Source organism: Pezoporus wallicus, unplaced genomic scaffold (assembly GCF_028554395.1).
Source record: "Pezoporus wallicus isolate ANWC-B61680 ecotype Strahan unplaced genomic scaffold, APGP_CSIRO_Pwel_v1 scaffold_11491, whole genome shotgun sequence".
NCBI classification, from domain to species: Eukaryota; Metazoa; Chordata; class Aves; order Psittaciformes; family Psittacidae; genus Pezoporus; species Pezoporus wallicus.
The window spans coordinates 12,404,966-12,428,610 of record NW_026642649.1 but is presented as its reverse complement, the minus strand read 5'-3'; the positions used below and the strand labels follow the sequence as shown (position 1 = coordinate 12,428,610).

General features: G+C 41.5%; 2 protein-coding genes across 8 annotated transcripts in view; one reads left to right on the top strand and one right to left on the bottom strand.

The window, feature by feature from the left end:
* The window catches only part of PDE1C (phosphodiesterase 1C), a 179,218-nt gene that overhangs the window by 122,871 nt on the left and 32,702 nt on the right, over positions 1–23,645 (top strand). For 6 of the 7 annotated variants that reach the window (XM_057431598.1, XM_057431601.1, XM_057431600.1 and 3 more), the window contains 7 exons: positions 878–978; positions 3,111–3,239; positions 10,779–10,880; positions 12,193–12,313; positions 15,799–15,880; positions 20,846–20,966; positions 22,169–22,344. In XM_057431598.1, the coding sequence (XP_057287581.1) occupies positions 878–978; positions 3,111–3,239; positions 10,779–10,880; positions 12,193–12,313; positions 15,799–15,880; positions 20,846–20,966; positions 22,169–22,344 (832 nt within the window). Of the gene's footprint in view, positions 1–877; positions 979–3,110; positions 3,240–10,778; positions 10,881–12,192; positions 12,314–15,798; positions 15,881–20,845; positions 20,967–22,168; positions 22,428–23,645 lie in introns of all 7 variants that reach the window. The other variant, XR_008975183.1, reaches the window with a different exon arrangement.
* PPP1R17 (protein phosphatase 1 regulatory subunit 17) overlaps positions 4,104–23,645 on the bottom strand; it is a 74,882-nt gene continuing 55,340 nt past the window's right edge. Inside the window, exon 6 of the transcript XR_008975184.1 lies at positions 4,104–4,115. The gene's annotated coding sequence lies outside the window, so the exon portion shown is untranslated. The remainder of the gene's footprint in view (positions 4,116–23,645) is intronic.

Here is a 23,645-nt window from a genome sequence, read left to right as displayed (position 1 = left end):
CCTTTGCTGTGTTTTAAAAATCAGTTCATACATGAATGTCTGTCAAAACGTTTGCAGGTTGACAATGAGCTGTTACAAAAATATTTGGCAATTGTGGTAAAGGTTTTGTGTAAATGTAATACATTCAAGCATTTCATACAAATATTTACAGCATCTACAGTATCTAAAGCCTTTGTCTCTGATGCGCTTGATATTAACAGCACGCCTTGTGTGCTACCAGTGGAAAACCAGACATAAAATACTTGATGCGTCATTCAGAAATCAATTCAGAGTGACTTAAACATTATAAAATAAGGCTTTGATTAGGAAATTAGGGGAAAAAAAATCAACTCAGGGCTTTCTCAAATGTTTCTATAAGTGATAAATAACAAGAAGTACACCTTGTGTGATTGTGCTCCCTGTTCTTATGATTCAGTGATTGATGAAGACTTTCAGTCACTTGACATCAGTGACATTCTTCTGTATTTGAGGCTCTGCTACCCAGGTCAGCTGAGCCAAAAATACATACCCGGTTGGTTATGTGCATACTTAGACATGTATCATCAAGTTCCACTTGAAGAACCCTGATTTTCTTGAGCTTTCTCTTTCTCTTCCTCACACATTGCTCCTTAAGAAAGGCACATGTTTCCCTTTGCCCTACCTTAAGTCCTATTAGCTTGTGAAGTTTAATTTATTTAGATGAAGCTTCAGGAAAAACATTGGTTCAGCTTTTGTGTATCAGCTAGAGAAGTTTGCTTTAAACCAGCTGGCATGCTGCAGGGAAAGGCAGTGACGTGCAGCATTGCCTATCAGCAGGGGATAACTTGCCTTAAAAGACAAAAGCCTTAATGCCTGGGAAAATGACAGCTTATCTGATTGCTCTGTAATCTCTTTTCAGCACTGGCTGACAGAACTGGAGATCTTCGCTATGATCTTTGCGGCTGCCATCCATGACTATGAGCACACTGGAACCACCAACAACTTTCACATCCAGACACGGTGAGGCCACTGTAAATCATGATGAAAGGTTGGGAAATGGAGAGGGAAAACTTTGGAGGATGACAGCACAGCTGCCTAGAAAAGTGCAGGAGCTTTTACTTTCAAGTGTTACGGAAGGAAAGTTCATGTCCTTACCTTGCATCTCATTTTCTCCTGCTCAGCCATTTAAAATAGAATGCATGTATTCTAGCTTCCTGAGCATTGTTTTATATTAATAATCAGGAAAAAGGAAGGTCCTAAAATGTTTCTGTGTAAAGTTACCAAAGACAAATCACTCTGCAGAGTTACGTACTTTGAGGAAGGAATTTGGAGGAGATATTGTAATACAACACTACTCCTTGTTGAATTTGAAGACTGAAACATTAACTGCATAAATTCACCAATATCTGTGAACACCAATACTAGGCATATACTATTTTTACTTGAGTGGAAAAACACACCTGCAGCAAGGGATATCATTTTTTATAACTTTGTAAATTACTAGACAGTAATGAGCTGATCACAAGCTAGACTGGACCAGTGCATTTTTGATCTTGGCTTCTTCTATAAGGCTTTTAGGTTGGTGGAAGAGAGGTGAAGGAGTTGAGTATGACAGCAAGATTCAGAAGTGTACAAAGATTGGGAAGTCTCTAGTTGCAGGGGTAATTGGGCATCTAATGTTTGTGTATTCCTTTGACAATGGGAGTGAACTGGTAGCAATGACAAAATGTCTAGATGTCCTCGACTGATGCTGCACACTTGGGCATTTCTAAGATGCATTGCGTCTTACCCTAAATTAGATGTCTGGAGTATGTTAGCTGAATCACGCTGTGTATCACAGATATATAAAGGTTGCTAGGATAAATAACACATATGCTCAGGAAAGCTTGAGAATGTAGAAAGACATTTCTGTCTCTGTTCTGGGCCAAGCCACACTCTACTTCTTACAGCTTCATGCATGCAAGAATTAGGGATCTGCTTTGTTTTCAGATACTTATAGAAGAATTCAAGGAAGGACAGTTGTAATTTAATTTCTGTAACACTGAATATCAGAGGGTGTAAAGTGACCCTAAAGCGCATCCAGTTCCAACCCCCTGCCACGGGCAGGGACACCTTTCACTAGAGCAGGTTGCCTCAAGCTTCATCCAACCTGGCCTTGAACACTGCCAGGGATGGGGCAGCCACGGCTTCTCTGGGCACTCTGTGCCAGGGCCTCAGTACCCTCACAGGGAAGAACTTCTGCCTAAAATCTAATCTTAATCTCCCCTGCCAGGTTAAAGCCATTCTCCTTTGTCCTGTCACTACATGCCTTTGTCAAAAGTCCCTCTCCAGATTTCTTGTAGGCCCCCTTTAGGTATTGGCAGACTGTTACAAGGTCTCCCCTTAAGGAGCCTTCTCTTCTCCAGGCTGAACCAGCCCAGCTCTCTCAGCCTGGCTCCAGAACAGAGCTGCTCCAGCCCTCGCAGCATCTCCATGGCCTCCTCTGGACTTGCTCCAACAGCTCCACGTCCCTCTTGTGCTGTTGTCCCAGAGCTGGATCAGGACTGCAGCGGGGGGACTCACTAGCGCAGAGTAGAGAACAGAGCAGAGTTTCAGATCAGTTTAGCTGTTCATCATTTTCAGATTTATGCCCTGGTGCTTAAAATAAGGCCCAAAGTATCTTTGGTCTTACTCTATCCCGCTGGGAACTGTCTTCCAGACAGCATAGTCTAGTGCACAGATGGCCAAAAGCAGTTCAGTTATATGTTGCTTACAGCAGTTTGCTGCTCTGGAAATAATACTGGGACACATCTTTCAGTTGGTTACTTAGGTGCAGTCAGGCTTTAATACAAGAGCAGTATACACAGGAGCTGGAAAAAAGCCTCATGATTCAACTGTAGATTTATATCTCTCTCCCAGCTCTCAGCATTTATATTTTTTAAAGTACGTAACAAAGAGTCCAGGTGAGTCTCAGCTGAGGAAATAGATTCTGAGTGAATTTAGTTTTCTTCTACTGAGTACCAGCAGTGAACAAAGTGTTACAAGTGCTCTTAAAATGCTCATATCTGTGCTATATAACTAATCTCTGCAGCTGATCAAAGGAAAACTTATGAATGTGAGACTCCTTAGACAGGGAAGAAACAACCTTTCCTATGTTTTCTTTTAAATACTAGGTCAGACTCAGCCATTCTATATAATGACCGGTCCGTGCTTGAAAATCACCATGTTAGTGCCGCATATCGTCTTTTGCAAGATGATGAAGAGATGAATATTTTATCTAATCTCTCAAAGGATGACTGGAGGTAAAAAATGAACATTGCAGCATCCCATAGGCTGTTATTGCCTTGTTTGGATGGCAGTATGCATTACTGTATATTGCATATTAATATTTCTATTGCTACAAGAAAAAAAGCTTTGAAAGGTGTTTGTTTTGCTTATTTCTGCTTTTAGCTTTCACCTCTGCTAGTGAGACTAGACCTTGTGACAATGGATTATAACATACAAGCTAAGTCCCATCTAGTTTCTGAGTGTCACAGAGACACCCTTTTCACGCATTCATTTGTAATCGAGTGTAGAGCTGGTCCACTGTTTGTTCATCCTAAAGCATAAACATAATCTTTATTTACTTTGACACTCCCTGCCTAGAAATTATAAATGGGGCTTCATGCAAAAAAGGATCTAGTCCAAGGATCTTAAATCAGTGTGCTATATATGCCAAGGTGATGTAAGAAGCTGTAATTTAAAATAAGCCTCGATGCAACATATGATTTATGTGCCAAAATCAGCCCATGATTTGCTTTCTAATAACAGACAGTTCAAACCAGTGAGGGCTTCTGGGTTTTTTATGGGGTTTTTTAAACTCCAGGGGGTGGTACTTTAAAAATAGCGCAGTGTGCTAGACAGGAAGAATCCTGCTCCATGGTCTTTCTCATGGAAGGGGAAGCAACTTGTGGAATCTTATGTAATGCGCAGTGCCTCCTGCATACACTTAAATGTGATACAATGCTGAGCAGTCTTAATTTAATATAAATGTGGGGTAATGAGCCCTTCTCTGGGGTCTTGCTTATGGCAAGCTGGTCAGAGAAGGCTCTGCTTGCTAATCTATGTAACCTGAATTTCCTATGTGTTTCAACTTGTGGACAGTGATGTGATCACATAGCTGAGCACCAGGAATAAAACTCAGGAGCTTACATGCCTAATTTCAATCAGTGTGACTGTTGTGGAGGAGTGGCCTGAGAAATTCTATCCCCCAATATAGAAAACAGTCTCCTGGTGGGCAGCAAGCAGGAACTTGGAAGAAAAAAAAATCTGCACAAAGGTGTTAAAAACCTAATTTATTTTTTTAGCTACAGCTGGTAATGCCTTGTCAAATTTTGGCAGCGAATTACTGCTTCTTTTTATGTTGGTGGGGAAAACAGAAGGAACCAACTGAGTAGAAACAGCAGCCTTAGAGCCAGCATCTACAAGGAACAGTGGAGCAGCTCGTTGAGTATGCTTCACTGCACAGATACTGTCTGCAGGAAGATGGTCTGCTTCCAGCTTGAAACTGGTTTTGCTTGAATCACAGCTAGCTGTGCGTATTTCTCATTGATTCTGTAGTGTCAACATGTGTGTTCTCTTAAGGCAATATGCTTAGACCCAAAGTGTCGAAGATTAACCAATCCATTTAAGAAATACTGTAACTGCCCAAGCAGTGATATTGAGACGTTTGGATTGATGATTTGTTCTCTCTCAAGTAGGGCTTTATTATTTTGTAGCTGCTGATCAAGCAGCAGCTGTAGAATAAAGGCCATTGTCTGGATGTGCTTTAACTCCAAAACAGTGATATTTGTGTGCTTTTGCTTTTGACTGCCAGTTTGAAATTCCATAGCACTGGAAGCATTGGGTGACTTCTGCAGGATCTGAGGTGTTGAAAGTAAAACCAAGAAGCCCAGAGTTGCCCAGGCTGGCACTCAAAAAATAGGACCCTCAGTGCTGAAGGATGCTTGGGGAAACTATGAAAACATGTCCAAATGTAACTTTAATGTTTTTTAGACATACCTGATAAATCTCTCTCAGCAAAAGGCCCCAGTGATGGGTTTTGGAAAGCAAATTCTTAAGTGCCTTTATGAGCTGAGCTCTCACTGCTTTTCTTACATTACCAGTAAGAGAAAATCTGATGGTCAGTGGATTTTGCAATCCTATATGTCTGTGTGGGGTTTATTGCTTTTGTGGTATTCAGTTATTTAGTTAGGGAATGTGTTCTAAGGAAAGAAATGTAGAATGTTAGAGCTACATTTTACTGTTGGAAAATAAATGGGCACAGATTTTATAAGGAAAGCAGATGAGACAGAAAAATCTTTTGGGCTACAGTGAAGGAGAAAAGAGTTAAATGCTTGCTGATACTTAAACTACTTTTTTTTTTCTCCATTTAAGAAACCCTCTGTTGCTTATTAAATATTTGAAAATCAGTTGAGTTGCCTTGTTTCATGAATCCCACTTGTGCAAGTCATTAGCGAGTAAACGAAGAAACCCTAACAGAACAGATTACAGTGAATTAAGAAAACAAACTGTAAAGTGAACAGATGCTTTCCAAGACACTGCTATAGATGCCTTTTCTGGCACTGTATTTAATTGTTAATGATTTCTATGCATTTCTTAAGACAGAGTATGTTTAGCGGAAGCCCTTTACCATCAAATACAGGGTTAAAAAGGCATCTGGAAAATATTTATCTCCTTAGCTCTTTATTGGAGTACAGCTTTAGGAAGTGACCTTTAATGCAATACTGACTTTGTCAGTAAAGCTGCTTGGGGTTTTGTTCCTCAAATAATTCAAAGTCCTCCTTGTCTATCAGTGTTATTCCTTTTGGGTTTGGAATGAGAAACTTGAATGGTTTTTGGCTGAAGACAACTTTGGTCAGAGCCTTTTTTTGTACATTCCAGCATGTACGTGGTTGTGCAATCACACCCTTTGCTTACAAAAGTTTGTTTCTATGCATTCAGGATGGGGACATGCATATTCTGATTATTATATACCTATGGTGAGAATCAGTCATTGAGAATATTTCCTTGACTATAGCATTTTTCCTGTTTATTTCTTTAAGAATAAAGTACTGAGACTTTGAGTGGACAAAATGAGCGAAACAGCTTACTTCAGGAGAGTTTATTGTTGGTTCCTAGCACAGGGATTAAGTGATCTAAAATGGTATTTTTCCTGTTCCTTTCCCATGAGTGCATGGAGATGAGAGTCCTTCACTAGGATACAGCTCCAAGGTGGACACTGATACAGAGCAAAGATCAATCCAACAAAATATCCAACAAAATGATGTAATGTGCTCTGAGGCAAGAGAGGTAAAACCATGAAGTAATTATTCTAAAGAAGAAATTAAGGTATTTGCCAGATGGATCAGTGCAAGGCTTGGAAGTATTCAGATGAGAAATCAGCCTGAGTCTGTCTTCTAGTAAAGATATCTAGGTGTTCCTGCTCCGGCAGGGGGATTGGACTAGATGATCTTTCGAGGTCCCTTCCAATCTCTAACATACTGTGATACTGTGATACTGTGATACCGTAGAACTGTTGTTGATCATGGGATTGTGCCAGATACCACCTTTACTCATGAATCATTTGCAGGCCACCAGTTAGAAAACAAAAAATCAAAGCTGTGACAGTGGCCACAGGATGAATTCTTACTCAGCGTGCGACACTAATAAACCAGGAAATTCACTTCACCTTTTCCTCTCCTCCAATGGCTTTTCCTGAGCCTGTTCCCTGACAACCTGCTCTGTCCACCTTATTGTTCCTTTCCCTAATTCTGCAGGGGTATTAAAAGGCATGGGCAAGTTATCTTAGGATTTATTATCAAATTTGGTAACTTGTAACTTTTTCTTAGTGAGGGGCTCTAGGTGAGAGAATTTGATGTCTCCTGGGCTCCTGGCCTTAGGGAAATGCATATTTTACTAAGAGAGAAAACATCTGGAAGTGTAATGAGAAATATTAAAATCCTTAACTAGTCAGTCAAGCAGAACAGCCAGGTCTGTAAAAAAGGCTATGAGTGTACAAGGGATATCCAGTTGGGTTCAGCAGTAGCAGTCATTTTTCTCCTTCCTGGTAGCTGGTGCAGTGCTGTGTTTTGCCTTTTGGCCTGGGAACAGAGCTGATAACAAGGATGTTTTGGTTTGGCCAAGGACCTTGTGAGCCTCATGCTCTGCCAGGGAGGAGGGGAAGCCGGGAGGAAGCAGAGACAGGACACCTGACCCAAACTGACCAAAGAGGTATTCCATACCACAGCACGTCATGCCCAGGAGGTAACTGAGAGTTACCCAGAAGGGCTAGGGACTGGGGGGTTGGAGGAGGTATGGGTCGGTGCTTGGTCAGGCTGTGGGGGGCGAGTTATCAGTTGGCTGGTGGTGAGGTGTTGTGTTCTCTTCCCTTGTTATTTCCTTTATCATTGTTATTATTGGTGGTAGCAGCAGTGATCTGTGTTATACCTTAGTTACTAAACTGTTCTTATCTCAATCTGTGGGAGTTGCATTCTTTTGATTCTCCTCTCTGTCCCTCCAGGAGTAGGGAGAGGGAAAGAAGGGGCGGGGGGGGGGGAGTGAGTAAATGGGTTGCCTGACTGGGTTTAAACCACGACAGGGGACCTGTGGGAAAACTCATGCCAAAGCTCTAGCAGAGCATAATATTCTCAATATTGACCACTTTCATGTGACTGTATTTTTGTTGCCACAAACAATGATCTGAAAGAGGATGAATCATAAATCCAAAGTCAGTTTTTCACTCTGCCACAGATCTCCTGATTCTTCCAACACGCTTTTGTTGGAATTCATTTCTCCTAATGTGAAGAAGCAAACTCTGCTTTCTTCTTCCTTAAGGGAGCAAGGCATTACCTCCAGAGGACAGTTCATTCCACTCATCTGAGGATGACAAGAACCATGCTCTGGAGATGCTGATCTTCACCCAGTCTCTACAGCAAAACCAGCTGAATTGGCTCACATGGAAACCGACAGGCAGCTTAAGTCTGACAGCAATGACAGGAACGGGTAGAAGGCTTAAACCAAAATACCTAGCATGCAGTTTGTTCCCACAGTGGCTAGAGAGACAAACAACAGGAATATATTTGAAGATGAACTAGAGAAACTGAAATGAGATTCCGGAGTGGATATTAGACATTACATATTAAACCAGGGAGCCTGGTTTTGGGGCCTGGAGGTGGGATTTTCAGTCATAGGACAGAGAGGTGCAAGCTAACAAGGCATAGCACAGCTCCTGCTATGTCTTTTAGGCCAGTTTCAACAGCTGTAGAGCTTCTTACACTCAGGAACAACCTGTTGTGCATGTGGTCTGCCTTCCTTCAGTCTCTTGATCACCACAATGGTGTTGCTTTGAGTGCTGAGGCCAGACCTGGGTGCTCTTCCCTGAGCAGCAACATGCTCCAGCGCCTCCTGTAAACATGTCCCGAGCCTCTTGTGTTGAATGCAGACTGCTCCTGTGAATTGCAGTGTTTTCTAAAGACATATTTTGAAGGAGTCAGTCCCAGTCTGTCTCAAGGCCTGATCCAGACTGCCAAATTCTGGTTGAAGTTGTGTCAGTTGCTCTGTGTCTGAACTAAATAGGAATTAGGTCAGGTTTGCAATTAGTACAGATGCATACTCAAACCTCCTGTGAGATCCTGAATTGGTCACTGCTGCTTTTAGGGCTGTTAATTAAAATGCACTGAAGGCTGTAATCTGTAGGAATAATACAGTGTTGAGTAATGCAAAGTACATTGTAATGGTGAGCAAATGGGTGTGCTTTTTCTCCTCAGACAGTTAAAGGGCAGTTTTCACATGCTGCTACTCTGCTCCAAAAAGGCGACTGGAAGGAAAGAGCTGCGTAAGCACAGCAGCCTCCAGCCTCTGCATGTTCAGAACTGCCCTTTTCCACCTTGTTGCTTCTTGGTCTGTTAGTAATTGAGCTTCAATTCACCTGTGAATGAACAACTGCTGTTCCATTCTAGCCCATGTTGCCACAGTGCGAGGGCCACAGAATAAGGTTTCATGTTCTATCTCTTAGCACAGTAAAGCAAGGCAAGTATTAAAGAGAGCTGGGAGGGCCTGAAAAGACATGAGTAAGTGATGGAGTAGTTTGGGTTTGGTTTTTTTGTTCTAAGAGGGAGAGAGATGATCTAGCAGATAAAATGAAAAACAAAATAACATACTTAAATGAGACCAAACAGCCTCCATGGTTTTACTTATGTACAGAGCAAACTTGATATAAAGTCCTCGAGGCGCACCAAAGCTTCAGGTGGTCCTTGGTTTGCTGCAAGCCCTGGGCTGCAGTGAACCTGTGCTGGATACCTGCCAGTTTGCTCTACGGCTCCATGTGGCAGCAAACCTGATAGTGCTGTTGATGAGAAACCAAGGTGTAAAAAGACCGTTGACACCATGGCCCGTTCCCTACTGGCTGCGGCACTGAAGCCAGTGAATCATTCGCCTGAGCTGAGCACTTCCCTTTAGTATTCTGCTGTAATAAGCTACTCACAAAGTGTCCCATGCAGACTGTTACGAAGGAATGGCACTCCAAAGGATATAGCAAAGTGTCTGCTCTTTCCCAGGAGTAATCCCCAGTGCTAATTGTTCCCACAGCCAAATTATATGTAGCATTTGGTTTAGGATCTAATGTAGCTCTAACTGTTCCCACAGCATAAACAGACCCTTTTCTTGTAAAAGTTTGTTCCTATGCATTCAGGTTCTCTTCCCCTGCCTCTCTTGCTTGTATTGACAGAGAGGTTTGTGCTGCTGGGAATGAACCAGACCAGGGAACTGACCAGGCCTGTCAAAAGGAAAACACAAAATAATTTAAGATGGATTATTTTCAGCCAGCATAGCATCATCCTGAATGCTGCTGGCTGTGCAACTGGTTGTGTGTAAGTGTGGGCAGAAGATGGTGGGTATACTGGGGGAAAAGCAAGGCCAAATGATGCCATCTTACCATGTCTGCAGAACTCCTGGTGGAGATGGAACACTCTTTACGTGACAGTCTCTACGTGGTGGTGGCTTGGCACTGAGGCTTGAGCACAGCCACCAAAGGCAAGACAGACATGATCAAAATAGACCACGTCCTTCATGAAACATTCATGAAAAGAAGAATGCTAACATTTATTTTTAGATGGAAGGTGACCCATTTCTGAATCTCCTGTATCCTGAGCTGAGAAGCTAAGCTTGGGGTGTTCTTCCTCTGTTAATCTGTGGATAGCTGAACTGAGAGAAAGTAAATTTGTATTGAGTGCTAGATCAGAATGTCCTGATATTTTTCAGTTTGCTTAACAAAAATTCATAGTTTGAATGAATAATATCAGGGGAGTAATGCAGGTTCTCAAAGGTCTTGACTGCATATAAGCATCATATGTACTAGGAGCTTTTATTTAAGACAATGTTTTTCCTTTAATAATATGAGTAAACTTTGAACTAGGTATTGACCAATTTTAGTCAAGTCGATAGAGATTCAGGTTCAAAAGTGCACCTGCTTCATGCTGAGGCTTTAAACAGTCTCTGTACTGCCTTCTAAGAATGCCCTATAAAAGAAATCAATTTGTGCTTAATTAATAAGGGGGTACTAATTTGAACATGCTTTTCAAAAACATCTAGGATTTTTTGTAGCAAGGATTAACCTGGCTTAATTTGCAGCCCTCTGACTCCTTTGTTTGTGTATATAATCATTCATCCTCTTCCTCATTCCTGAAAGGTTAATGGCAAGTGCAGTGTACAAAAGCAGAACTACAGTCAATAATTTGCAGATAGACAACAAAAGGAACTGGAGTGTGTCTGATGTTTTTGTGTTTCTCTTTCCTTGCTCCTCTCATTGTGATGCCATCCAAAAGGGAATTCAGAGCTCTAGTGATTGAGATGGTGTTGGCCACCGATATGTCCTGTCACTTCCAGCAAATCAAAGCCATGAAGAATGCTTTGCAGCAGCCAGAAGGGTGAGTCACTTCACCAGTGAGGGGCTGCATTTCAGCTGGTGCTTTGCCATTGTGTTTGACTTCAAAAGCATCTCCCCAGACGCCCTCACTCTGTTTGATGTCTGCATCAGTTCTCTTTCTGCTGTTGAATTTTGAGTGAATTCACTTAGAGTGGACTGGCACCCCCCTATACACACATCTCTGTTCCGTGCTGGTGGACTAAAGCTTGCAAAGGTCACCACTTTCGGATAAACCTCCCTGTGCATTTCCCATTGCCTGTCAGGGTAGCATCAAGAACATGATCCAGCTGAGTGACCTCAACAGCTTGAGTATGACTCAAGGTTAAAAGATCTGCAGAGCACAACTTTTGCATTGCCCTTCTGCAGATGGTATCAGCTGCCACCTCTGCAAGGGGCCTGCTCCATAACCAGAGGAGAGAAGAAAACAACTTGAGGTTCACTGAGGGAAGGACTGGAAAATAACAGATGAAGCAGTATGGGAAAGGCCTGTTCTTCTTCCCAATATGCCACTGGGTGCTGTAATATTTTCTCTAAGCTCTTCCCAATAAAATTAATTTTATATGGCAAAAAGCTCTGAGCAATGGTAATTTTTTCACCCTGGACACAGGTCTGTCCAGAGCCTTCCAGAATTAGATCAGACTAGACTGTGGCCACTTGGTCCTCTCAAAAGCTGCAACTTTTCCAACTGCTTCATATAGTTAGAAGCTGGAATTAAAAAAGCAAGACTACCTCTCCCAAGAAAGCATTATCTACTGGGATCCTGGGCTAGCCTCATAGGTTATGGCTGTTGTTCTCTGGAAACAGATGCAAGGATCCCCTTCTGACCTCACATCAGTTTTCTAGCAGTGGAACGTTTATCAATTACTGTGTAGACTCTTCAGAGTCCCTGAGTGTTGGAGTCGCGGGAGACAAGCCTCATGCTCTCATGGTCAGCAAGTCTCGGGGATCCTGTTTACTGCAGTAAAGTGGTAGGGACCAACTTCTGAGCTGCATAAAATGCAGCCCAGCTGAAATGGGGAGCACAGCAGCTCTTCAACCCTGCTTGTGCAGAAAAGCAAGCCTGGGTAGGAGCACAGCCAAGCTCAGCAAAGTTTCTTTTTGCACTTCTTAATGTCTCTTTTGCAACAGGAGTGGTGTATGTTGGAGAAGTGAGACAATCTTTCATAACTGTCTGGTTTTATGAATGCAGAAATCATTGTATTAATATCCTGGCCAAAGATTCTAATGACCTAATTTCCCTACTTAGGTGAGATTTTTGTCATTCTCCACTGCAAGAGCAGACAATTAATTTGTTTGATCTTTTGGGTTTTCAGAATTGACAAGCCGAAAGCCTTATCACTGTTGTTGCATACAGCAGATATCAGTCATCCAGCCAAGGCCTGGGATCTCCATCATCGCTGGACCATGTCCCTGCTAGAGGAGTTCTTTAGACAGGTAAAGTTAAGAAAGTCCCTCTGTTTCTGCAGCACAGAAGGAATGTGTAGGACAGGGTGGGGGAGTAGGGAAATATGAGCACAGATCTTTTCCTTTTTCTCTGGTTTATGCAAGAACCTCCTAATGATATGAAGCTTTCTTATCTGGCAATAGTAGCATTGGCTATTATGCCTCTTGGGAAGTTTATTTCTCATACATTGTCTATCGATAAAGATGTTTCTACATAGTAGAAGTTCTAATTTGGAAAGCTAATGTGTTTCAGATCAGCAAAATATAGAATATGTGATGTAGAATATTAACTGTAGAACCTAAGAAAACAGATTTAGGTAGCTGTACTTAGTACAACTGTACTTACATTGTGGGGGTAGATGTAAAAATTGCATTACCCTTACTTTAGGTGGAGTAAACTGATCTAGTTTAATGGCTCACAGAGGACTGACTGCCTGTTGACAGACACACAAATCTAGACAAACCATTAAGCTCTGTGTGAGAGCTATAAGCTCCCGAACTGACTAATTAAAAACATTTAAAGAGCTGCCTTATTAACAAAAATCAAAGTTAAAAGTAAACAAAGCACTTAGTGTTTAGGATACTTTTCAGCACTATGAATTACTAAACTAAGCAGAAAACCAAGTGCTTAATTTCCCCCCAAAGTTCAGTAACTTCATCTGAATGCAAAATAAGAAAAATATGACAATTTTAAAATAAAGTTTTTTTTTTAGAAAACATGGGATTGTGGGAATCCCTTCTTAATAAGGAAATTTCAAAGCAAGCATTTGCTTTGAAATTAATATTTTCTTTTGTTTTTCAAACCAAGAATGGGTTTACTCGCTGGAAGAGGATAGATCATACCTTCAGTTGTCTCTGTTGCCACATGGGAGGCTTATGCAAAAGGGTGATTTTTGCATATATTTTGGGTAAAACTGTACATATTTAAGTTTTTCCAGTTCAAAATTAAGCTAGATGTGTTAGAATACACCACAACTGCGTCTCCTAAAGATTGGTGAGGGATTAGCTAGATGAGACGACAAAACCCCAAGTTTTGTCTGTTTTACACATGTATTGAAGACAAAAATAAGTCTTCATGAGAATAGTTTCATTTCAGCCAACAAATCCCACTTTCTTTTTGAATAGCAAATGCTTCTACTGTGAGATAAAGCATTATATAAAACTTGTATTGTAGTTCCAAATTCAGATGCAATATTAATTCCCTCCTTGGGAAAACCCTTAAACTTACCATAAAACATAGACTTGTGTTCACTGCAGTTGCTTAGTACTGGATCAATAAATACATCCCTGTCTGACAGCAGAAAAACAACACGGACTCTTCTCAGGAGCTGAGAAGGTTCACTAGCCAGAGGGGACCGTAGTGATAAGGAACTGAGCCAGCCTCAGATTCGGTGTTTATTTCCTTTTGCTCTTCACCTTCAGACCCTCTCCTGTCCTTTCTGTTATGTGCTCTACAGAGACATAAAGCATGGCTTAATCTGTATAAGTGCAGGTCCACAGCCCTATTGGTTTCAAAGTATTTTGTGATGTGACTCAGGTCTTCCTACACCAAGTAACCGCACTGTAGGTGTGAGTGGTGCTTCTGAGTACAGTACTGTTATTTTTACATTCAGCAGCTATGGTGAACATCTCTTAAAATAAATGTCTTGCATGAATTAATTTGTTTTACTAATGTACTTTAGCTAGCCGTGAGGGAGATGACCAGCCATATTAGAAGAAGCCAAGTGACTCTGAGCAGTCATAAAGGCAGTTAGGGGTTCCCTCCTAAAGATAATTAGGCACTGGGATTTATAAGAGGTATAAGGACTAAAAGAAGAATGATTAGGTAAGAGCCAGTACTGAGAGATGGTTTTCCTGAGAGATGTAGCAGACACAGTAAAGGAACATTACTTGGAAATATTACTGGCTTGGTTCTATTTTACCCTGGTATTTGTATAACAGACTCCTAACATAACACAGAATGGTTCTGCAATAGAAGAATACTATTACTTGTTGTTTCACCCAAAACTCTAACAGGACTTGTGCCCCCATTTCCCATGTGTTACATTAACAAAAGAAGAACTCAACTCTTCTTATGCCTACAGAATCTTTTATTCAGTTGTTTTGCTGGCTGGTTTAGCTTGCATTTGACATTAGTCAGAAAACTGGCAAGAAGATCAGCGCAGTTAATGTGAGCTGCTGATTTAAGGAGTTGATTCTATAGTATATTTAACAAGCTATTTAAAATTGAATGCTCAGTGGGGAGTATTGCAACTATGTCATCCTATGTATCTTCTCAACATAAAGCAATATCTTACAGAGTGACTGAACCAAGTTAAAGGGCTTTTTGAGAATATGCCACTTGAAAGGCTGGGGAAAAAATGGGATTATAGCACTCGATCTTCCGGACCATTTTGTGATCTTATCAAAAACTTTCAGTTCTGAGTTCTGGAAAGTGTGTTTGGACTTTTGTACCTAAAATGTACAATAAATGTTGACAGTGTCAGAATCATAGAGTGCCAGGTTGGAAGGGACCTCAAGGGTCATGTGGTCCAACCTTTTTTGGCAAAAGCACAGTCTGGACAAGATGTCCCAGCATCCTGTCCAGCTGAATATTAGAAGTGTCCAGTTTTGGGAAATCCAGGTCTTCCTGCAGGGTGGTTCTTCTTTCCAAAGTCTCCACTTCCTCACTCAGTTTGGTGTCATTGGCAAACTTCATCAGGGCACACTTAATCCCATCTTCCAGATCACTCATGAAGATATTAAACAGTGTTGGGCCCAATATTGATCCTGGGGACCCCACTTGTGACAAGTTGCCAATTTGAAAACAAGCTATTTGCCACCGGTCAGACAGTTCCCCACCCACTGCACAGACTACTTGTTAAGACTATTAGGCATCAGTTTCTCTAGGAGGTTTCTGTGAGAAACCATATCAAAAGCCTTGGAGAAATCCAGATAGAAAATATCCACCCCTCAACCCACATCAACCAAGCAGGTTACTCTGTCACTGAGAAATGTCAGCGTTTCCTTTGGGAGAAAACAGTAATCTGCATCTGGCCAGCCATGACCTGTGAATTCTTATCTGAAAGGCTAGAAAAGGCATGCAAAGAAGTGCAAGCCCTGAAAAATCAGTCCTGACACTGGTGTTTTCTCTTGAAAGATTTGCTCTGAGAACTGAGTTCTGCTGGGTTCTCTGGAGATCTGCAGTGAGAAGCATTCTCGTGCTCAAGTGGATTTTTAGTTGGTGCATGGAAGTACCAAGCAGGCAGGGAAAGCTCTGAGGAAAGATTCACAGGAATAAAGATGCTTAATTCATAAACTTTTCAAGCCATAGTCAAATTCTTCACAATTTGCATTAAACGTAAAAGCAAAACAAAATCAAAAATGAATTTAAGAAAGTGAAATTATATTGTCATGACCTAAGGTATCAACATGCAGTGTGTCTTGTCTTTGTCTCTTTCTCTTTTTCTCATTTCTTCTCCATTTTGTTTCTTCAGGGTGACAAAGAAGCAGAACTAGGGCTTCCCTTCTCTCCACTGTGCGATCGCAAGTCTACTATGGTTGCTCAGTCTCAAATAGGTATGTGTCTTTTGGTGCATGCAAAGTAGCATCTTAAAAGCAAAACTTCCTGTAGGGCTAAGTTCATGGGGATCTCTCGTCATTTGAAACTTAAAGAGAGGAAATAAAGTACTGTGGTGTTATTTTCCCCAGATCAACAATTCAGAGCTGAGGAGCCATTAAATTTATGGTGGTGGTTCCATGCAGTAAGCAAGTTACCTCTGATGTGTCTGCAGAGATGGTTACAGCACCTGGTTATGACATTGCTCCATGATTTTCTGAGCTGTGAGGTTGTGTTGCACATGTTGTGATTTGAGTATCATTGGTGGATATGAAAATGTAATGTCAGTCCCTTCGATGACCTGTGCAAAATCTAGTGTGTGTTTTACCATTAATTCCTCCTGCTCTTTCCTTCCCTGTGCTTCAGCTCAACCAGTATTTTTCACTGAAGCCGAGCAATGAGCAAACTTTTTCTAACTCCACCCATATTTTAGAAACGCAGATCTTTTTATACACTCACCAACAGCACTTTCTCTGCCTCTCCTCCAGTTACTGAGTGAAAAAGTAAAGGATGGGGCAACAGGACTGCTATTTGGTGAGAAAACAAGAGGGGCCAAGTGGAGTAAAGCTGTTCAGAGGGGCAGGGAGCAAACTAAAACTAGAAGGGAAAAGGTGGGTTTGTGGGTGGATTTTCATACCTAGGAGGCAAGTGAAGCAGACAGAAGAACATGATCTAACTTCAACTGGAGAATAGGGAGCCAAACAGGATAACAAAAGAAAGGTAGACCTTAAAACTGAGGAAACTGAGACCAGAAGCAGAAAAAGAAAGAATATAGTAAAGGAAAACAAGCAAAAAATTCAAAGTACGAAATTTCTCATGGAGAACAAGACAAAGATATCCCTGAACCTGGGGAAGTTCAGATTCTTATCTGTGCCTGTTTCTGTTTAAAATCATTTCACTGTTCTTGTTAGGCAAGCCGTTCTCTGAGGGACCCCATCCCAGATTTTTCTGGCTTTGGAAGTTCAGACAATTCAGCCAAAAATCTGCACTTGAAAAGCCCTTTGCCTGGTTGCCAGACATGCAGCATTTCCTGCTCTGCAAAGGTAACCTGGAAGAGTGGGAGTGTGCGCAGAGCGCAGTGCAACTGCATGTTCTGCCAGCAGCTCGGTGGAGGGAATCAGCAGCAAACTTGAAGTGTTGCAGTCTCAGCTAAAATCCATGTTGAGGACTCCTGGGCACGCTACAAGTACTGCTGTGCTGTGGGAGAAGGTAAACTCTCTTTCTGGCTGGTGTGGAGGGAAGCTCATACAGAGACTTCTCTTTCACATCCCTTCTGTTAGCTTTCAGATACGTCTCTCTGTCCTTACAGGGAAGAGGAGTTGTGTACCTCTGTGTAGGGCTGTTTATGCTTGGAAACTAGTTTTCCATGTCCTCTTCTTCTGTGCCTCTTTGTTCAGGAAGGGGAGGAAAGCCAAGAAATTTATGCACTGAGGCCCCAGTTTCCAGCCACTGCAAAATTAATGATGAATTAAACCATCACCAACACAATTCAACCTTATAAAAGAAGCACTTTTCAGCACTCAAAGGCAGCCTTACTTAGTCATATACTATTTGTCATTATATTTGATTTGTGCAGTTTAGTAATCCGTTGACATTAATATGCTACCCTCTATAAATCCTGCCTTATAACATTAGAAACGTTCATTTCTCAGTCTGATGCACATAGACAGTGTCTTTCTGTGATGTCCCATTTGTTAAAGCAAAACCTCTTGTATTTTCTGGATATCTGCTGAGGTAAGGCTTTCAATGTTGAAGGCTAGATTATCAAGCAAATAATCTGTTCCCATTCATTTATTTACTTTATTAATAGCCTCAACTAATTGTTCCCTGGAATAGTAGTTACTACATTTCTTCACAAAACTAAGTTCTTATTGAATCCCAAATTGTGCTGTTATCTGCAGCAAGCAACCATCAGTTCCCACAGATAAAAACCCCTCTGTCCTTTGCAGAATAAAGTTGGGCTTTCGATTTTGTCAGGGACAGAGCCCAGAAATCCTGTTCTGGTGGCTTGGCTTGTTTGTAGCTGCTGGTTTGCTGCTCTAAGGTCACTGCAAGTGACAATGGGCAAGCATGTTCATTACCAAAAGATTGTCACAAATGAGACTAGCTTCCTCTAAAGAAAGAATGCCTCTCTGCCCGGTTGCTTCAGTCTGTGAAGAACTTGCTCACGGTTTAAACTGATAATTCAAAAAACTGAATATCAAATAATGAACCTGGGGTTTCAAACCTAATAATGCTAATGACCAATTTATCATCCTTTTTGTTCTTCAGTGGAGTGAGTGTGGTAAATATTTCCATATCGCAGTGAAGTACAGAAATCATGAGACATTCATGTCCAGAAGTGGGGCTGCTTATCAAAATGAGAGAGACAAACAATCTGTAAAGAAAACCAGGCTAAGACTTGTATTTCCCCACAAGAATATCAGGAGTTAAAGTGTCTGCCTCAGGCTGTAGGAAGCTTGTTTGAGTGGAGATCAGCCTTTGTTGTCATTGTCTTTTGCAGATGAATGTAGCAGCATCCGTTTATTTTTGTCCTTTGGCAGGAAAGAAAATTGCAGCTTCAGAAAGCATTAGATAAAGGCTGATGAGTGCATGCTGATGATTCTTTTTCTTTTTTTGGGTGGTGGCCTTTAGGGTTACTGTCCTCTAGCCTGTGTTTGCTATGGTGACATTCTGATGTAGAATGGATGAACATTAGGCATGTGCCTGGAAACCACCTCCGCATGCAGGTAACCACCTCGTCTTAACCGTTGGGGCACAGAAATATTTACCATGCTCATTGTGCTGAAGAAGAAAAAGGATGATAAAATGGTCATTAGCATTAATAGGTTTTAAACTCCAGGTTCATTATTTGATATTCAGGGGTTTTACTTAGCAAACTAAATTACCATATTTAAATTACAGTGTCTTTAGGTATGAAGAGAGAGAACACAGGGGTGGGGGGAAGACACCTGAGAATATGGCATAAATTGCATCATTATTAATAAAGGCCTAAGCTTTGTTTCTAAAACAGCAGATTATGTTTCCCAGCAGTATTATAATCCCTATTTTAAGGTAGCACATGGAATAATTTATCTGTTTTGTAGGGAATAGAGATAAAAATACCACTTACTCAAGAAGTGTTAGAGTTTTTTTACCTGTGATGCCTTGTGCCACCTCTCCCTGTCTGTTGACAAGATGCAAGACTTCTCCCAGGGAAAACTTGTTTCTCAGACACTTACAACTGGACCTTTTGTTTATGTGCAAATGTGGAGTATCTCAGGAAGCAGATCCCACCACCTTGATGCTGCAGTTAGTGACACAGCCATGCATCTGATAGCAGGGATTTGTGTTAGTGGTGATGGAACAAATGGCAGTCGTATTTACTTGGCAAGCAGAAGTGACAGGGTGCCATGGTTTGGGTTTCTTTGGTCATTAAGAGGTAATTTTTTTCTGAGTGAAGGGTAATAGAAGAGACACAGAAACAGACACACATATACGTAAATCAGGTTCTCCTTATCCTCCAGATCCTTGTGGCACACTGTTGTCAGCCAGTACAATTTCCAGTGTTTTAAAAAAAATGGTATGAAGTTTGCTGGGATTATCTGCTTGTGATCTAGCACACAATTTCCTCTTGTGGCTTTATACTACATACCTTCCTGATTAATTCCCTAAATTTGAATAGATAAGACTGTCTCAGTGTGATGGAGGCACATGATTCAGATGTTCAAATAAGACTGAACGCATATTTTCTCCACATTTACAGAATGGTAGTGTGAAATTCTAAGAACTTGCAAGTGATGTTTTTCATTTGGCTGGGCATGAAAATGCACTTAATTACCCATCTTTTTAGACATCTAGACAAAATCAGGGAAGGGAAATGGAACTAGAAGGATGCTCAACTGACTGTACTCCAGGTGTGGATCAAAGCTGCTGTGAATTCAGGTGCATGGCCCATGTGGTCTCTTCTCCTTTTGTTGTTGCCACCTAGAATCACCAGGGTCTGTTGTCGAAACATATCATGACCCAGTCACAGAAATGATAGTATTATGATTGTAGAATCAATATCTGATAGTTACAAATCTTTAAAAACTGTAATAGTGGGAAAACCTGAATCCTGATGTGCCTTAGGAAGGATTAAAGACATTATTGTTTTCCTGGCTGCCTGTAGCACCAAGAAATTTGCTAAGTGAAGTGCTAAAATGAACACCAGAAATAGTCCTTGTCCCCCATGAGAATTTAGGGGAAGGTGTAAAGTACTCTAAACTCCTCACTCCCCCATTTTTATCATGCAGATTGGATTTTCCCTCATCTTGTGAACTTATGGCCACAGGGCCCTTCAGTCTGCCCATCCCGACATTCGGATCAGAGCTGTATTCATCTCTGCCAAACTGAATACTGAAGCAGATATTATTTTATGTTAAAAAAATGCAGGGGAAAGCTTCTAAATCTGTTTTATTATCAACAAGAACAAGCTGGTTGAACACTGAGAAGAGAATATTCACAGCAACCCACTGATTTGCAGTAAGGGAGTTTTGCATGTAACTCCACACCAGCAAAGCTTAGCAGTATTATTGCTGTTGTATTTTCTGCTTCTAGAGACTTCATTTTTGATACTGGGTTTTAGCCAAATCCGCTTGGAATTTGGCTTAAACTTCACACTTCTTGTATAAACCAAGCTCTGATGCATCTGTTTATGTTCTGATTTGCCACAGCTTCTTTCCAGTGTTTAAGTAGGTACTTTTTATTGTGTGCTATATCCACGCTGTTGGGTCAGGGATGAATGTATAACTCTGTTTTCCTTTTCTAGTATTTGCCTGTCCCTCTTTCAAGGTATAATTTTCTTTACTCTGTCTTTTACAGTGTGGCTGTCTGCAATCGCTGAAGCAGTGACTCCACATAAATCCTCCTCTTGCCTGCTTGACTCTGCTTGTGTTTCTGCTCAGGTTTCATTGATTTCATCGTGGAACCCACTTTTACTGTGCTGACTGACATGACTGAGAAGATTGTGACTCCGCTCATCGATGAAGCTTCCCGCTCTGGCATGTCTGGGTTCAGGCGTTCCAGGTGAATAACACAGCTCTCTCCCTTCCCTCTGCACATGCTGCCATTGTGCCAACTCCCCGAGTTTCCTTCCCACAGTGTATATCTTCCATGTGGCTTAAAGCCCTGTATCTGCATTGCTGACACCACAGCTCACCTTGTGACATGACTTTGTTGCAGGGAAACTCCAGCCCAGGGGAGGGCAAAGAGGGAGGCTGGCATAAACCTGAGCCATGCCTCCGAAGGCAGTGAGCACAAATGGTTTTAGCCGTGCAATCAGGTGAACTTTAGTGCTCTCAGTCACTAATGTCCTAAAAAAGGTAGAGGGGAGGTGCACAGTTCTTCATGTCTGGAAGCGTAAATGGGATCAATCCCATTTAAATACAGAATAGGACTGGGAAGTATCAGCACATCCTAGTGACAGTAGACAGGGTTACACTATGGGTATGTGTGAACTACCATCGGATTCACATAGAGTTTGTGTGTAAAGAGTCTTGGCCAATTTAACCTGCTCTGCTGTTGCAGAGAAACTACTCTTTTAGTTGTTTCATGGACAAGGTAAGTCTTGGAATTCAAACACCACATGGCTAGTGCTCCCTAGAGTAGGGCAACCAAGTCAAGACTGTCTCTCTCAGGTGACTTCTTTACTCTTGGGCTGTTGCAGGAAGAACAAGTGCTAATATCTTTCTATGTCAGTTACCTTGCTGCCTTTATAAAAGTGTGCACAAAGAAGTGTCTATCCTTGAAAGACAACTGTAGGGTCTGTAACCAAAATGAGCGCCTGGTTTCAGCCTCAGCTGAGCTCATCAAGACCTGGACAGAGGTTTGACTCCTGTCCTGTGCCTAATGGCTCCCACTGGTGAATTTTAGGAGACTCCTCCTTTGACATACTTGATTTCTAGAACTGTGTGACTCTCCAAAGAATATGTAGGGAGTAAAGATGCACAATGAAGGTAATGGCAACACTTTGGGTGATTCTGTGTCTTAGGGACTATGGATACCAAAAACTAAGTGGGGAAAAGCTGCCATTTATTTCTGGTACTGGCTCAGATCATACTGTTTTCTTTGATATCAGACCTGGGATGGGAGAAAGAGGGGTTCAAGCTTAGTTTTTGTTTTTCTGGTTGACTCTATTAAGTTTAGACTTACAGTCATAATTTCTTCTTAGCTATGTTTGGGTGAATAGGATACTGATTTCTTCTGCATTTTGTGATCTTGTGTCCCAGTCTGAATAGCATTAATCCCTCTGAAGTTAAAAGATCAAGTGTCAAGAGCACTGGGTCCGAAGGAAGTGCCTCACTCAACTGCTCCATACTCACTGTGGATTTCAAATGTTTTAAAGCCACCTGGACTGAGGTGGTGCAGCAGAACCGGGAGAAATGGAAAGCGCAAGCCACCAAAGGTAACAGCCAGGCTTCTTAGGGAAAGAGTAACAATTCTTTTGACCTCTTCTTCAAGCTCTTCTTCAATCAAATTATTTTCCAAGTAAGCACTGTTAGTTTGAAAGAATCTGCTTTTCAAGGTCAGCAACATACAGTGAGCCCAGTGAGATAGGAATACTGTGACTCATCTGTGCCTTTTACTCTTCTGAGGTGGTGTTAAGTGGACTTCATGAAGAGGATGTGGACAATGGGAAGGGAAAAAAACAATTGTAAGGGAGGTCCCCTGAAGTCATGAGTCAGACTGGGGTGGGTGCAAAAATAGCTGGAACTGCATTTGTACAGATAGGTTCGCAGTTGTTCACTGTTAAGCTTGAAGGAGCTATGGATAATCTTTCAGGGAAGGAGAGGATATTGTGCATTCATAGCTGGTTTCCTATTGCTAGTGATAACTTGGATAATGACTTGGGAACTGTGCAGCAAATACCCATGATATCATTAACCTGGGAGGGACTCCAAATATTTCAGAAGAGCATGGGGACTGTGTTGGTTGCAGGTTGATCAGGGTTCAGTATTGTCATGTAATTGGAAAAAAAAACCAAACAGAGAAAAAAGCCCCCAAACGACACAACAAAAATCACCAGATCTTGCTTCTAAGACCCGTTGGCATCTTTCCTGTCTTAACCAGCAGTAACAAGGTCCCCACAGCAGTATTGTGTGCAGTTTTGGCCACTGCAGTTCAGGAAACACATGGACCAGTTGCAGACCACTGCAGAGTACAGCAATGCAAACTATAACTGTTGTTGGTAGCTCAAAGCAGTTTTCTGAAGACTACTGCAGCTGCAGAATAAGGGAGTTATGATTTGGTTTTATTCAAGTACCCATGGCTGTTAAGAGGAGAAAAAATTGGCAGCTAATCACAAACTGATAATAAGTTAGACACTGGCAAATCTCTATTGTCAGAGATCTTTTGGAATCAGTGAGAGCCATCTGTTGAGAACTTATGTACAACTGGCCGTTGTCTCCAGGGGCTGGATAATTGCCCACGGTCTCCTAGAGCGCTCAGGTGATTTAGATCAGCTTTGGAACAAAAAAGGAGGAATGTGTCACTGATTGTGTTTTTTTTTTTTCTCCATGGAATTGTTGGTGATACAATTTCTTCTCCGAGCTGAATGTTTGTTACTCAAACCTGTATTTAATGGAGTTGTTTTATTTCATGTAAATGGAAGGAGCTCGATTTTAATGTATTATGTGTCCTTGGCTTCAGGACTGGTGAAAGATTTCCCATCACTCTCCTATTTGCCAGAGAAGATTGTTCCTCTCC